The sequence below is a fragment of the Sinocyclocheilus rhinocerous genome, unplaced genomic scaffold, assembly GCF_001515625.1.
Source record: "Sinocyclocheilus rhinocerous isolate Xijiao unplaced genomic scaffold, SAMN03320098_v1.1 scaffold2994, whole genome shotgun sequence".
In the NCBI taxonomy this organism is placed as follows: Eukaryota; Metazoa; Chordata; class Actinopteri; order Cypriniformes; family Cyprinidae; genus Sinocyclocheilus; species Sinocyclocheilus rhinocerous.
The window spans coordinates 443,488-455,341 of NW_015630025.1; the positions used below are offsets into that span (position 1 = coordinate 443,488).

At 36.0% G+C, this 11,854-nt stretch overlaps 1 protein-coding gene across 1 annotated transcript in view; it reads left to right on the forward strand.

Moving 5' to 3' along the window:
* LOC107739762 (cGMP-dependent protein kinase 1-like) overlaps positions 1-11,854 on the forward strand; it is a 142,057-nt gene that overhangs the window by 54,904 nt on the left and 75,299 nt on the right. Inside the window, exon 3 of the mRNA XM_016551969.1 lies at positions 3,820-3,933. Coding sequence (XP_016407455.1) covers positions 3,820-3,933 — 114 coding nt within the window. The remainder of the gene's footprint in view (positions 1-3,819; positions 3,934-11,854) is intronic.

Sequence of the window (11,854 nt, forward strand, 5' to 3'; positions counted from 1 at the left end):
TAGGGGTTATCCTAATAAGTGATTGGATGATGCACTGGAGAGGATTCGAGTGTCTTCAGGAGAAGTAAATGTGCAACATGAAACCTTATCTGATGCACGTTGTCTGTTCTACAACATATTCAAAACATAGTCGTGAGATTAAGGATGTGATTAAAAAACATTGGCACATTTTAACCAGCGATCCTGTATGTGCACACCTTTTCTCTGACCCCCCATTATTCTCGCATTATAGAGCGAAGAATATAAGAGATTATCTTGTAAGATCAGATACTTTTGCTGGTAACAAGAAAAGAGATCGTATTGGTAATGAAGTTCATAAATGTGCCGCTTGTAAATATATACGGAGAAAACAGGTGTCTTTCAAGAGTTGCGTGACAGATCGAGTGTATTGTATGAGACAGTTTACCACTTGTGCATCCACTAATGTCATTTATCTGTTGACTTGTATGTGTCATAAACAGTATGTGGGAAAAACTAGTAGATCGATCAGAACGCGTATTATCGAACATATGAGCTCCATTAGGAGAAAGGACATAAAATCTCCGGTAGCTCGTCATTTCAATGAAGTGACACATTCCATAGCGGACTTGGATTTTACGGTAATAGAACATATACCATAGTTTCGAAGGGGTGGTGACATGGAACGCTGTCTTTTACAAAGAGAATACAAATGGATTTTTGATTTGAGATCTTTATATCCCCTTGGTATGAATGCGGAATTGGTTTTGAATTGTTTTTTGGGATATATGTATACAAGAACCATTTATAAGATCTATGGGTGAAATTATGTATGAAACATTTTTTGCATTTTACATTAATAATGTTGTATTAAGGAATTTTTTACCATTAAAATATATTTATAGGAATGTCTAAAATTGGATATATTGTATGGTGTTTTTGGGCCTGCGTGCATATTATGATGTCCATGGTGAATATTGATGTTATAATGGGTGCAGGTGTGCACTAATCAATGTGGCACTGAGGAAGAGCTTTTGTCTCGAAAACGTTTTGCACTTTGCACCTTTTTACGGCCTCTGATTAAGCATTATAATAAAGATTTTTTGAGGAGGTTTTGCCCTGCATTTGACCGTGTGCGGATTGTTTTTTTCTGCTGGCCTTATGGTATTTTTGGATCTACGCACCGGACTTACTTTGTGACTTGATATTGGACATCTGGCGCTGCTCCTCTTCTGTGACTTTGATACAGACATCTGACCAGGATCATACAACAATATTAGCAGTGCCTCCCTCTTGATTGCTTGCAGTGGTATAGTTCAAATTGTGCCAGTTCACAGACTACAAGCAAGTCTCGATTGTAAAAATTGACAATACAAATGTGGTTCTAATATTCAGCTGGCTAGGCCTACAAAAACACTTTTACGATAATGCTTTTAGATTTCAATATTGTTCTCAAAATGTATACCAACTAGCAGCTAATGAATTCATAGTCATTTACATTTTTGAAATAAACATATACCATAGTTTCGAAGGGGTGGTGACATGGAACGCTGTCTTTTACAAAGAGAATACAAATGGATTTTTGATTTGAGATCTTTATATCCCCTTGGTATGAATGCGGAATTGGTTTTGAATTGTTTTTTGGGATATATGTATACAAGAACCATTTATAAGATCTATGGGTGAAATTATGTATGAAACATTTTTTTGCATTTTACATTAATAATGTTGTATTAAGGAATTTTTTACCATTAAAATATATTTATAGGAATGTCTAAAATTGGATATATTGTATGGTGTTTTTGGGCCTGCGTGCATATTATGATGTCCATGGTGAATATTGATGTTATAATGGGTGCAGGTGTGCACTAATCAATGTGGCACTGAGGAAGAGCTTTTGTCTCGAAAACGTTTTGCACTTTTCACTTTTGCACTTTGCACTTTTTTACGGCGTCTGATAAATTAGCATTATAAACTGATGTTGTTAAAAATAATATGCAGGGGGAAACCAAGTCTTATGTTTGGTGGATGTCTTTTTTTTTTTTTGTAGAGGACCCTTTGCGTTACATACCTCATTAGTTTTCCAAAGTATTATAGTATTCTGAAGTATTTAGATTAACCATCTATGGCACGACTTGTTATTTTTTGGGGAAAAAAAAAATTTCACCTCAGTTTTTGGGAGCTTGGGGATCCCTGATAATTTCAATCACAAATTATTCCAAACCAATCAAAAACATCAAACAATCAAATAAACAAACTACTACTAATAACAACACTTCATGTATAAATGTTCCTCATATTACATATTACCATATATCAGGGGTTCAACCGTAATTTTACGAAGCTACGAGAAAAATTACGGTTGAACCCCTGATTTCACATGGACTATTTTACCGATGTCCTTGCTACGTTTCTGTGCCTTGATCGTGATAGTATCCTTGCTGTCTAATTTAAACAAAAATATCTAGCCATTTAAAATTAGAGGCAACCACTGCATTTTAATCACGATCTGCAAGGGGCAGTTGTTTTTGATTTGATTTAGATTAATTTCAGGATTTAAAACAAAAACAGAGTGGTCTGACTTTAGGTGTTATTTATTTATTTGCTACATAAAACATCTGCGCGAAACAAAAACAGCAGGTCTGAATGAGACGCACTCTCTGACAGCAGGTGGCACTAATGAACAGGGTTGCCAGGTTTTCGCAATAAAACTAGTCCAATCGCATTTCGAGGGGGTTCCCCTGTAAAAATCCATTCTGGGGGTAAAATACACGTTTTTCGGCGGGGGTCTTCCAGTAAAATTTACATTCCAGGGACTAAATATCACGTTATTGGGGTCGCTTCAACCCGCGGACATGAACAACAACCCGCGGCAACAATGTTAAGTCGCCCAATTCCGCGGGAAAACCGCGGACTTGGCAACACTGCTTATGAACCGACCGCACTTTAGCATTTCCTTGTTTATCGCGATCGACGGGTTGGCGACCACTGCCCTACACCAACCCTACCCCTAAACCTACCCCTCACAGGAAACTTTCTGCATTTTTAGATTTTCAAAAAACTTCATTCTGTATGATTTATAAGCTTTTGTACCCGTGGGGACCACAATTTAGGTCTCCACCGTGACACGAGTCCCCATGAGTCTGTGTGTAGTCAGGTTTAAGTCCCCACCAGGATATATAAACCAGTACACACACACACACACACACACAGTGATTATTAAACCTAATTATTAAGCCCGTGCCCCCGGTATGCTTTTTATCTGAACAACATGACATCACTGTCAGTCTGTGCATAAACATTGCTTTTGCGTGCTACCGCACTGTTGCCAGCGTTTAGCAGGAAGTGCTTCCTCGGACCTACTTTATTCCAAGTAGGGCCCCCCGGAAGCTTTGGTGTAATTTGAAGACTGCTTGAGGTGACAGATGAGCTCTTCAGCCAAGACTGTTGTTGAATTTCCCATGAGCTAACGCAGAAGACGTTACGTGTGTCTTACGCATGAATCCTGAAATAACAGTCCCAGGCCCTCAGTATGGTTTCACTGCATCTCATCTAATAGTTTAGGCATAATACTCTGCTAATCCTGAACTCCTTTCTTTTTTTCCCCATCTTTTCACTGGCCTATTTCTCTCTGTGCCCATTTCATTAGAGAGCTCCTACCTTTCTCACCTCCCCCACTCCCCTCGAAGCTTCTGCTCATGTCTGCTGGCCTAATGAAATGAGACTGTTATTGGAATGTATTAGGCCAGGCTCGGTCCGATCCAGGCAGCCGGCACGGATGCATTTCCAGACTGTCATGCTTACTTTCATGAACAGAGCATCATCAATGGACTTAAGGATTTATCTTCTGATTGCTTTCAGATGGCAAGGTGGAGGTGACAAAGGAAGGCATGAAACTCTGCACCATGGGACCGGGGAAGGTGTTTGGAGAGCTCGCCATCCTCTACAACTGCACCAGGACTGCTACGGTACAGAGTGAGTGAGGAGAACACCGATGCACCTGCACATCCGCAACTGCAAATTATTAAAGGGGTCATTTCTCGAGGTTAGATAAAGTTAGCAAAGTTTTAGCGCCACAAAATGCCCAGTATTAGTAAATAGCACCATTTTCACTATCTTTGAAAAAAAAAGATAAAAAAAAAAGAAACTCAGTCTCAAAGGGTGTTAGCTCTTACAGAAATTGAAGTAAATGCCCACTGCTGTGATTGGCTAACTTCATTGTACCGGTTGCAAAACAATGACCACAAAATGCCCAGTATTAGTAAATAGCACCATTTTCACTATCTTTGAAAAAAAAAGATAAAAAAAAAAGAAACACTCAGTCTCAAAGGGTGTTTAGCTCTTACAGAAATTGAAGTAAATGCCCACTGCTGTGATTGGCTAACTTCATTGTACCGGTTGCAAAACAATGTGTTGTGAAATGTGAAGAACGAAAGAAAACTTTAGGAAGGCTATTCAAAGTTTTTGGAGGGGCAGTTTCTTTATATCCACTGAGTTTGACATTACAACATCTTTATCCAACAGCAGTATGACTCTTGGCAAGAGTTGTTCAGAACACTCTTCCTTGATTACGTACATACAATGATGGCACCAGTGCTGGGGAGTAACTAGTTACATGTAACAGAATTATGTAAGATAATTACAAAATAAATGTAACTGTAATCAGTTACAGTTACAGTTACTGAGAAAAAATGTGTAATTAAATTACAGGTACTTATGAAAATGTTAACGATTACAAAGGAGGATTACATCTGAATATTTTCACACACATATACAGATTTGATTGATTTCTTTCCCAAATTGCATTGACTGTTCTAAAATATAAGACTCCAGTGTTTTTAGAAATTTAGGACACAGAATAGGACACATGCTTATTTAATAACTGTTTCATTTCCTATCTGGGTTCATGTACATGCTTTAACAGATTAGATTTAGAAATGTAAATTTAGAAATGTAATCAAAAACAATCAGTTACATTACTTTAATAAAGTTATTGAAATAGTTACACTACTATTACATTTTTAATAGGGTAACTTGTAATCTGTAACTTATTACATTTCCAAAGTAACCTTCTCAACACTGGATGACACTTATTAAGGCACATATTAATTCACTATTTGTCGACCACTTTAAAATTGAGTGTACCTTTTGTGCGAAATGTCAGTTACAAGCATGAGCACGTGCTTGCTTATGCAAATATACAAACATCCATGCATAAGCATGAAAATGTACATAGAAAGACCCTTTCGCTTCATAACTGCAAAGACAAACCAAAATCTGGAGTGAGTAACCATGGAAACACATACACTGTGTTGTCATCCTTAACTTAGCTAGAACAGCTACTCTCAGGAGGGAGTAACCATGGAAACCACACACACGCACACGCACACACACACACACACACGCACACGCACACACACATTTCTGTTAGGGATATGTACTTATATGTACATAAATTCCTAAATTCATTTGCATACTGTTTCTGTCTGCGTCTCTTTAAATATTTGAATGCAAAACTGAAAATGAAATATAAGGCATGATAGTCTCATGATTTTATTGTTTTGTTTGCACAATAAATAATTCAAATATAGTCCTGTATTGCTCTCTTCATGTTTGACGAGGTTCATATGTCTTGTATTTCTAAAACAATACGACAAGCAAATTTGTATGCATGTCAGCCTGGCAACATAATTTGCAAGCCTCGCTTAATTTAATTATCAAAACACACAATGCATAATGGCTCTGGTTCTTCCCCTGTTAAACCAGACGCAACACTGTGTTTTATTAGAAGATTATGTATTGTTTGTCTTGCTGTGTGATGGTACTTCAGTCTTTGCTAAACCACTGATCTTTCTTGTGTTTCGTCCTTGTTATTGACACTGGTAGGGATGTTAGCTTTGGTGTGTCTAGCGTGAAATAGTGTGATATATACCAGCGACGGAAAGAGGTGAGTCAGAATCTCTGTGTCTCATCTGCATCTCTTAAGTGCAACAAATGCCAGGCCATTTCCTCAGATTTGAAGAGAGCCACAAAGATGGGAAACAACCACAAAGCCATTATTTTGTCATGATGAAGTACAATCTTCAGCATCTTATTTTTTTTAATCTTTTTGGTTCTGAAACAAATGCAAATACTCCCCATCTCCCTCTCTCTCTCTCTTTCTCTCTTTCTTTCTGTGCAGCAAGCTTTTGCTTTATAAAATCTGATCAAAGTAATTTTAATTTTTATTTTTTTGCTGCTGGTTATGTTTTTTCATGTTCTTTCTTTTTTCACAATGTGATCTCATGATAATTCGTATGTATTTTACGTAAAATGTGGTTCTACAAAACGTACGTTTACTTACGTTTTTACAGACACTAAAACGTACAATACTGACGTATTTACAGCATCTAAACGTACACATACGTATTTTCAGCATTTTAACGTACAATACTGATGACCTAAAAATGAATCCTTATGAATATTAAAATGATTGAAATTGAAATTAATATTGTTTTCAGTTGTCATATCAATGGCATTATGTTTTCAATTGCATTATTAGATTGTTTACTCGTTTACTTAATATAAATTGATAATATTTCGTTCTGTTCTGTGTGATTTCTACGGCCAGATTATTTCCATGAATAGGCCTACATAATGTTAAACAAGACTACACTTTAAACCCTTAAAATGAATAACATTTCTGCAATCGTTTAACCATTACTTATCATGTAATATTTACTTTGTTTGCGATGGGACACAAAAGGCATTTTCTCCGACATGCTGTGATTGAAAATCGAACCATAAAATAAACCAAAAACGCAACATAATTACTAAAGGAATCAATTTTGTTCATACACTGTAATCCGAATGTTTAAAATCCATATGATTTCGAGGAGCAGTCCCAAACTCAAGCCTTTATTCAGCGATCTCCATCCTGAGCAGCGACCGTAAGCATCAAAAACCTGACACACTTGTTAAATTCAAATGTTGCTACTTCAAGAGACGACAGGTTTTACGGCAGGAAAAACAAACACTCATTGGCTCTCGCCTGCTTCATCACTCATTGCGACATGCCGTGTTTCTGGTTAGGTGTGGTTGAATGAGAAATGCGCACCTTCACAGAGTGGAGTTAATAATCTGGATAATATTTTCAATGATTAACAACTAAAATTCTGCTCTGCGGCTCACACAAACCTACTGTATTCCGTCAGAGAGGACTGCGGCTGCAACACATCATCATTTGGACTGCTTTTGACACTTTTGCAATAAATAAACGATTGTGATTGCACTTATCTGTCCGTCATGTTTTTCTTATACTGTGCAGAAATAGTTATGGTTAGGTTTAGAGGCAGGAGTGGGTTTAGCGACTATAAAAATATATTTTTAATGCTATATTATTACTAAAATGGTCATTTCCCTGCATATTTCGGTCAATTATGTTTTATACAGTATATTTTTATATTCGCTATAAAATGGGTAGGTTTAGGTTTGGGGGTAGGTTACGGGGTCTAAAAATCTAAGTCGCGTATCGATAAAATGATAAAAATGCATTGATACAAATATCTTAATGATAGAAAAGATACGAAAATGTTTGACGTTTTTTAGCTAAAAATAGGTAGCGATTTGTACGAAATTTGTATGAAATACATCTAAATTGTACATTTTAGTATCAATAGAAACAACTGATATTTCAAACATTGATTCATTTTAATATCTTTCGATGCTCCATACTTACAACAGTTATATGAATTTCATTCAATTTTAATTACTTACATTTATGTCCAAATTGCAATTCTACATCCTGTTTGCTATCTTGATTCAAATTCAAATCAAATTCAGGAATTGCGGTGGATTGTTGGCAGCATTCTCAGTTCTCAGTTCAGTTCTGAATGGTGCACCACCCTGATGGCAACCAGCACATCCTAAAAGCAGAGAAAAAAGCAAGGAGAGAGATCAGGAGAGAGGTGAAAAATAATGACGCATAAATACGTCAAGGTGAGACCGAAGCAAAACTGATTTAGCAGTGCTGAGGCTCTCCCCGGTGATCTCTGAGCTTACTGATCTCTACACACTGTCTAGTCGTAAACTACAAGGGGTGAGCTTCTCAGAGACGTGTGCTGTGAGTCTCTGCTGCATGAGAAGCACACTTATCACACCAGAAGTACAACAGATAGAGCTTAAACTATACATGCATGATGATAACATTTACAAAAACATTATATAATAATGAAGCTATCATTGGCATGTGAGTCACAAAACATGTTTAATTTTTCTACATATACTACACTAGCTCTGTTGGTGGCGTTTCAGTAAACACACAACATCAGTACAACAGGGAAAAGAAGCGCTATCTGTCATTTACAATACCTCATCACAGCGCCCGCGGAGAGACCCAGATTCATGCAGTGTTCTTTAAAAGAAAGCTTAAAAGATTAGTTCACTCGAAAAGAAAATCCTGTCATAATTTACTCACTCTCATGTCATTTCAAACCTGTATGACTTTCTTCTGGAGAACACAAAAGAAGCTATTTCTCCCTTTGTGTTGCACCACAGAAAGAAAGTCGTACAGGGTTTGAAACGACATCAGGTAATAATTTATCTTTTTGGGGCTCTGAGGTATTTGTAATGATATCTGCAATGATAGTTATAACTTATGAGCTCATAAAAAAATATTTTTGAATGTTTTTTAAAGCCTGTGTTAACCGGAAGGTGTTGCCGTCTTCAGTATAGTGATGCATTTCCAACTGAAACGTAATATTGATTAGAGGGTGGGGTTTTATTTTAGTGCTCCTCCTCTCCGTCTCTCACTCGCAGCAAACTAACGGTTAGAGGGGAGTGGTTAAGGATATTCTACCCAACCCATCAAACTGACGTCATCAGAGAAGGAATGCCATTCTGGAGTGGAAACAAATGCTCAGAATTTGATTAAAGATTACCAAGACAAACATTTTTTTTTCAGTGGATTAACTTGGATGGATTAATTGTTCACCTCAAGAACAGCAATGTATGCTAACAAAGTAAATTGTGTAAATTTTGATTTCATGAGGACTTTAATAACGTGAAATATTTTTAGTGTTTCACCATGGTCACTAAGTTAATTTATTAAAAATGAATAATTTCATTATTATTATTATATGTATATTAGCTGTGAAATATTATTATTGCAATTTAAAATAATTGTTTTTAATTTTAATATATTTTAAAATGTAATTTATTCCTGTGATGTAAAGCTGGATTTTCACCATCATTACTCCACTTTTCAGTTTCACACTATCCTTCAGAAATCATTATATGATGATTTGCTGCTCAAGAAACATTTCTTATTATTATCAATGCTTCTGCTGCTTTAAAAAAAAAAGGGTAAAAATTTGGGGTAAATTAGATTAAAAAAAACTTTCTTTTAATTAAAGAATCCTATCAAAACAATAAGGCAGTTTCCACAAAAAAAAAAATTTAAAATTAAAATTTGTTTTCAGCATTAATAATCATAAGAACCATTATTAATAATTGAGCACCAATAATAATGAATAATAACTGAGCACAAAATTAGCATGTTATATTGATTTATGAAGGACCTTATATAAAATATCCCAGGAAAGTAGGGCAAAATGATTCTCATAAAAATAAAAAAAAAAACAACAAAAAGAAACATGCATTTGATAGATGGAAAAATTAATGTGGGTCACATTACTAATAGCTTAATGCATGAGTTGCACCACATCTGTCTCATTTTGCATGAATGGAAGTAAGAAAGTACTGTAGACGACTCCCATTTGAGCCCTCATTAGCTCTGTATGGAGAAAGGTCCCATTCAAAGACAGCCAGCCACACAAACTCGCTCTTTGCTTTCAGCATCCAGACTCATTAAGAGCATTAGCAGCTAAAATTTAGAGAGCAATGCATTATCTGTCACTCCAGTTCATTGTTGCATTAAGTGCCACGAGTCGCTTGTTGCCATAGAAACCCTTTCGCATCGAATGCTATTGGTGAAATCCCCAGGGGAGATTGTTTCGCCTTTCGCTTTTTGGCAGTGTCCCTTTGCTCGTGGTTGGTATGGCACAGAATGTGACTTCATTAATACCGGCTTTTCTGATGGAAATACATGCTCAGAGTTCAAGGCTGTTTAAGCGAAATAAAGCCACAGGTTTTCTCTTAGATGTAAAGCAGTGTTGCTGAAAGGCAAATTTATCTTTAAGTAGGCGTGTGCTTTCTTATACGCAGCCTTTTGAGAATCAGTTTTCAAGTCAGATGTTTGGATTATTCTTTTTGATAGTGCTGTTTATTTCAGACTTTTGTGAAAATGGCCATTTCTAGCTCCCTTGAAGTCATCATTTGCTCAAGGGTGATGATGGTGCAGTGTTTTGTGATGATTTACTTCCTCATTACAAAGCCAAAGGCTTTTCTAAAGATGATCGCTCAGGACTGCCCATTGCTTATAATGATCACGAGCTGCAGGATTGTCTGAATCTCTGGCTATAAGATAAAGTCGCACTGCTATCATAATAACAGTTTTCTCTCAGCCAGATGCGTCTCTAATGACCCAAACAAGGATAGCATGACTAATCTTTTAAAGTTTAACTAATGGGCACCACCATTATCAAGTTTTAACGAGTTAGTTTTTTTTTTTTTTCTCTCCTTTTTATTTTTTTTTAAGTATTTTCTTTTTTTTCAAAAGGAACTATTGTTTACACTGTTTGTTACTATAATAGATCTAGAGCCTGAAATGTGCTGAACAATTTTAATACATTTATTTAAATTAGATTTTAATTTGAATGCAATTTAAATTAATATTCAAATTTAATTTATAATGATATATTTGAAATTTGAACAGTACCCTGAAAAAAGGTACACAAGGAATTTTCCCTTGGAAATGAGTAAATTTCATGATTTAAAGCAAGTAACACACACACACACACACACACACACACGTCTGGTTTGCTATCCTTGTGGGGACTCTCCATAGGCATAATGGTTTTTCTACTGTACAAACCGTATTTTCTGTCGCCCTACACCTAAACCTACCCCTCACAGGAAACTTTCTGCATTTTTACCTTCTCAAAAAACTCATTCTGTATGATTTATAAGCTTGTTTACTCATGGGGACCTCAATTTAGGTCCCCACAGTGACACGAGTCCCCATGAGTCTGTGTGTATTCAGGTTTAAGTCCCCACCAGGATATAAAAACAGGCACACACACACACACACAAACAATAATTTAAAGGTTGCATTTATTCACTTTCTTGTATTTATTAATATATTTTAAAACATAATTTATTCCTATGATGGTAAAGCTGAATTTTCAGCATCATTTCTCCAGTCTTCAGTGTCACATGATCCTTCAGAAATAGTTTTAATATGCTTATTTGATGCTCAATAATAATAACAATAATAATAAAAACATTTATAATAATAATAATTATTATTGTTGTTGTTGTTTGTTGTTGTTATCAGTGTCAAAAGCTGTTGTGTAGATTAATATGTTTGTGAAATAGAATAAATAAAAGGCTTTATTTATTATTATTATTATTATTATTATCTTTATTATGAAAGCATTTAAAAAAAAAAACCTTGGTAATGGTAGTGTAGTGTGTGTATATGTTGGTTTAAAGGATTTAAAATGTATTATGTTGCACTTCCTAATGAAACAACCAGTTCAACTAGTAAGTAATTGGTAAGGATATTCCAAAATGCATCAGTATTAACACAAACTTTCATGTTCTTCTGACTTGTGAATGTCTTAACGTCTTGTGACCTTGAAGTTCCTGGAGTGACTACCTTCCTGGTGCTCTTCAGTGTTGGGATGTTTGAACAGCTGTGAGTGCCTCATGTGGTAAAGTAATGGCGCTTTTCCACTGCGTGGTACGACTCGGCTCGGTACGGCTCAGTACGGTACGGCACGGCTCGGTTCGTTCG